At 40.0% G+C, this 4998-nt stretch overlaps 1 protein-coding gene across 1 annotated transcript; it reads left to right on the top strand.

Moving 5' to 3' along the window:
• The first annotated feature begins 1868 nt into the window (after positions 1–1868).
• Positions 1869–3823, top strand: LOC104954216 (proteasome 20S subunit alpha 2). The gene is made up of 4 exons (XM_010781292.1): positions 1869–1977; positions 2504–2580; positions 3116–3248; positions 3672–3823. Exons 1-4 carry the CDS (start codon positions 1937–1939, stop codon positions 3817–3819), a joined length of 399 nt encoding a protein of 132 aa, XP_010779594.1. The 5' UTR covers positions 1869–1936; the 3' UTR covers positions 3820–3823.
• Positions 3824–4998: the final 1175 nt, after the last annotated feature.

Below are 4998 nucleotides of genomic sequence, written 5' to 3'. Positions count from 1 at the left end.
ACCCAAGGGTGTAACTTTGGTTTGAGAAGTGGGGGGGACACAAAACAGGGGGTCCTCCGCAATGAAACATTGTTCTCGATTTAATTCCATTTCTTGCCTTTCTACAAATATATATTAGGGACTATGGTGTTAACTAATCCAAGAAAAATGTGTAGTGTGTATAATGAGTGTGCAAATTTATCTATCCATGAACCTGTTTTATTTGTGATGACCTCACATCCTATAGGGGGGTCCGGGGGCATGCACCCCCGGTAAGATTTGTTTCTTTAAATTGAAGTTAAAGGCATCAATCTGGTGCACAAATTAAGAGATTTATGGATACAGCTCTCCAACACTCATATGAAACAGAACTGTATATATTTCAATACTCCAAAAACCATTAGAATATGCTCACAACCAATAACACATCATTGATATACTCCTCTCTCCTATCTTTATCTTACCTAGTCTGCATTCTTTCTTTTTATTTATGCATATTTTACTAATCACTTCCCTTTCAAACTGTGTTTTTAATTTTTTACTGACATTGTCATTACTTTTTAACTTATTTTGAACAACTATATTAAATAGATGGAAATATTTGTTTAGACCAAACCGTTTGAGACTCACTGAGATAACTTAGACTAAAGTTTACAATATAACCACTCAGCGAGTCCTTTAGCTCCCTGAGCTGATGTTATCTCAGCCTCTCAGTCCGACAGGAGAGGACTCTCCCTCTCCTTATTGTTGAAACAGCTTCTAATCTAATCTCCGAGCTAGCACCAGATACTAACAACAACCCCCGTAACTCTCTCTCTCTCTCTCTCTCACACACAAAATGCGCTCCTGCCACACACAGACACACAGACGCTCCTCCGTGACGATGACCACTTGCGTAAAACATTTTTTTTTTTTAAATGTGAAAAGTTGGGGGGACACAAACGGGATTTTGAAAAGTGGAGGGGACATGTCCCCCCTGCCCCCAGTGGAAATTACGCCCATGCTTGTATCGATGGTCAGCAGCAGGATAACCTTCTGCCTGCTAGGCTCCAGTCAGTAAACTCACCCAGCTGTCTCTCTAGTCCGGCCGCCTGCAGAAGTCTTCTCTCAATGCTCAGCAGAGAGCCTCTGAGGCTGTTCACTAAAGTCGCTAAATTCATCATTGTTTTGGTCAGCACGCTTGCTTTCCGTACATGTCAAACAGCTCACGGTCACAGAGACTCAATACATCGTCATCGAACTGCGACAGACCACGCTTCTTCCTCTGTTTAATTTCAGGCAGGCGAAAGTCATCTAGGCGTTTTACTACCACCTAGCGGCCATTTTTCTAAAATGCACTCAACTTTGTTTATTAACTAATTAATTATACTTTAAATCAGTCTCTATGGTTCAACAAAACACCAAACTTTTTTCTAGACTTTAGTTCTTTTTTTATTATTTAATATTTGTGTACAAATTAAAATACAAATGCTGTGATTATTTAGTAGCAGGCACATGTGTTAAGTATATACATAATTAGGCTATCATTATAAATAGTAAGATATCTGAAATATGCACATGCATTTTCTATAATAATGATGTCATAAGTAAAGAATCTGAATATAAAATGTTCATAAATAATGCATTTATTTTTCTATAAGATTCTATGATTTGGATTACTTACATAAAAGGTTTAAAGTTATTGAATTACTTTGCATTGTAAAACTTGTTTTAGATCAACCTCTCTACATCTTATCTGTAATAAAGTATTTGTGAGGCAATGACCCATCTCCTCCTCCGAAGAATATATTATTTTGTTTTATTAAAACAATTGCATTTCTTATTTATCCAAACAATGTTAGGTTGTACGGCAGGCCGGGTGGGTGTCCATGTGCAGTGACTATTATAGGTGGCAGTGTGCACTCTTCAGTGGATGTGCAAGTCTCCAGGCAACACAGAGTAGAAGAAGAAGAACAAGATGGCGGAACGAGGCTACAGTTTCTCCCTCACCACATTTAGGTAAACTTTTCAAATAATTACCTTTAATTTGAAATTAGCATCTTCATTTTTAGCACGTAGAGGTTGTTGTTGAATGACAGTTCGATAAAGTATACGCAGGGTTTGCATTTTGACAGTAAAAGCAGATTTGGGCCAAAGTTGTAGCTGATGCACTGTCATCGCCGGGTAGTGCAATGAATCGGCTAATGCAAACTGTTAGCATGTTGGCTAACGTGTTTTCAAATGAAACAGTTAAAAAGTGACTTTTTCTCATATTGATGATAAAATAAAAAACCTGCCACACATTTGTAGTTGAAAGCGTGTCACTGAATAGCCCGAAACAGTTCAGTTCCACATGATAACTTAAAACTAGCTTAGCTAGCTACAATAGCTCAGATGAGTCGGTAGTTTTAGCTTTCGGTTTCGTCTTTGTTGTCCATAATACATGAGCTCCCGTTTTGAAACTTTACTACAGAAGCCGTTAACGTTTAGTAGATGTTGTCTTTCAACATAATAGTAATGCAGCATCCTTTGTTTCTTCCTGAAGCCCCTCGGGTAAACTGGTCCAGATTGAGTATGCCCTGGCAGCCGTAGCAGCCGGAGCTCCCTCAGTGGGCATCAAAGGTAAGTCATGGAAATGTGCGGAGAAAAACTACTATGTTTTTTAGACAAAGTGGGTCCCATGTCTTTTAATGTTATTTAAATATTGATGAAATACGGTGCATGCTTAGAGTTGAAAAAAACATGTTATAGAATAATCCACATATGTTAGATGACGGATTGATATCAGAGGATGCAACAAGACTCTGTCTTGAAAGGTGTATAATTCTTAAATGCATGTATTGCTAAAGGATCATTACCATGGGAACGCATGGATGTGAACCATTTCTGCAACAGAAACACACAACTGCAAGTGCAGAGGGAAATGTGACTCGGTGGCAAAATATGGCAGTATTGCACAATGAGGGTTTTACAAGCTTATTAAAACAAAGGACCTGATTTGTATTCAGACAAGTCAATAGGTCAATGTCACAGACACTGGTGCAGAAACCTAATTGGCCACTAATGTCCTTCAAATGTATGCATTACATATAGTTGAAGCTGGTTAGAAAGTTAACATTTTTGAAGATGCTAATTTTGATTTGTCTTTTACTTTCAGCTTCCAATGGAGTTGTCCTGGCAACAGAGAAGAAACAAAAGTCCATTCTGTATGATGAACAGAGTGTCCACAAAGTGGAGCCCATCACTAAACACATAGGCATGGTCTACAGTGGAATGGGTCCTGACTACAGGTGGGGATTCTTTTGCTGAGGTTTAGTTTGCTATCTTGAGACACAACGTTTTGTTCTGTCTGATGTCCAAAGGCTTTAAAAGCACTATAGGGGAGGTAATGTCAAAATGGGCTGTGTTAGGTTATTATAAACGGCTTAAGCAAATCTATTCCTTTCTTAAGAAGCCTCCTCTCTCCTTGTATAATTCAGGTGTTTCATTTAAGGGATTGGGAGATCCTCTATGATTGGAAAGGGGGGGGGGGGATTTCTGGGTCAACAGTTGGCGTAATGAAAAGTGTCTTATATCTTGTGTGCCCAAGGTTTTAAAATGCATGATTCAGGATTTTGATGACTGTGTGAGAGAAATCTAGAAGATGCAACCAGTGTTTGTCTGACTACTGAACCTAGCATTCACAGATAAATTAATGAGTTGTGTCCTTGCAGGGTTTTGGTGCGACGAGCCCGGAAGTTGGCACAACAGTACTTCCTGGTTTACCAGGAGCCCATCCCCACAGGCCAGCTCGTCCAGAGAGTGGCCTCTGTAATGCAGGAGTACACACAGTCCGGGTGGGTATACACAAACACTACATAATGGGCGATTTCACCCCGGAGTACTTTTCCCAGTATAGTTCCTATATAGTTCAGAAAATGTGCGTTCACACCAAAAAAATCCGGAACTAGAACTTAGTTCATGAGAACCTTTTCACCCCCTTTTCAGTCCCTGCTAGAGAGCAGGTACTCTCATGGGAGAAAAAGGTTCCCATTTCTGATTGGCTGGGCGGATTGTAAACCACGCCCCGTAAAACTCCCCAAAAGTTTTGTGAAGCCGCAATTTTATTTTCCTCGCATTAGCATTATTAGCATTAGCCCAGCGCACAACAGAGAGAGACTAATTTATGGCAACACAAAAGAAAACATGGAAGCGGTGGAGATGAGGAGGTGTCGGCGTTTCTGGCGATTTACTCGGAAGGCTTCAGAAGCCAGTCCCCAACTCCGGGGACTTCCGCCCGGGGACTTCGGGTGGCAGTATATGCCGTGAAGTTGTTTGCGGCCTGCCAGTAAACCCAAAGCAGAAGAAGAAGAAGAAGAAGAAGAAGGGATGTCAGCAGCTTCATTTGCCTAATCCTCCCTCAGGGACTTCTTCCGGTGTGAACGTGATCTGCTCTTTAGTTCATCAGATAAGTTCTGATGAACTAAGTACGGCAAAGTACTTGGTGTGAAAGCGCCTATTGAGTCCACAACAATTGAAAAAATATAAAGATATGGTCACCAAGTAAACTAGTTTCATTATTGAATATTTTCTAGCATTCAATGCTAGTGTCAGGAAATCAACATGTTCCTACTATACGTATATGAACTAAATTAATTTATATTCTTAAGCTTTTTATTGAAGTACAATCTAAAATAATCTGTATCTAATCTCTATAACACATATAGCGAGCAGATAAATATTTTCTTGATAAAGCAGACTTCGAATACTGTCTGAATCCACAAAAACATGTACTTTTTTATTAATTGAGCAAATGTGTTAAATAATGGGGGGCATTGGGGGGCATGGCATCAGTAGTGGATGAAGCATTGAGATATTTTTCTTGAGTATTAACTTGAGCAACACCACTTCAGCCGACGGCCAAGTAGCACTGCGCATGCGTGAGTGGCAATAACTCTCCTTACCAGCAGGCGGCGGTAGTGTGTATTCGTCATTCAAAAAAGAGGCAACCAGAAGACAGACTGCGTGATATATACAAACTTCAGCTCTCTGAAGCAGAAA

The sequence above is a fragment of the Notothenia coriiceps genome, unplaced genomic scaffold (assembly GCF_000735185.1).
Source record: "Notothenia coriiceps isolate Sejong01 unplaced genomic scaffold, NC01 NC01_scaffold00023033, whole genome shotgun sequence".
In the NCBI taxonomy this organism is placed as follows: domain Eukaryota; kingdom Metazoa; phylum Chordata; class Actinopteri; order Perciformes; family Nototheniidae; genus Notothenia; species Notothenia coriiceps.
Note: the sequence above shows the minus strand (reverse complement) of the source record. Positions and strands in the feature narration are given on the sequence as shown.

Excerpts from the sequence above, each read along its gene's own strand:
- LOC104954216 (XM_010781292.1), top strand. The coding sequence starts at position 1,937 with ATGGCGGAACGAGGCTACAGTTTCTCCCTCACCACATTTAG. Across the intron at positions 2,581-3,115 it reads TCCCTCAGTGGGCATCAAAG|CTTCCAATGGAGTTGTCCTG; the intron begins GTAAGTCATGGA and ends TTTTACTTTCAG. Across the intron at positions 3,249-3,671 it reads GGAATGGGTCCTGACTACAG|GGTTTTGGTGCGACGAGCCC; the intron begins GTGGGGATTCTT and ends GTGTCCTTGCAG.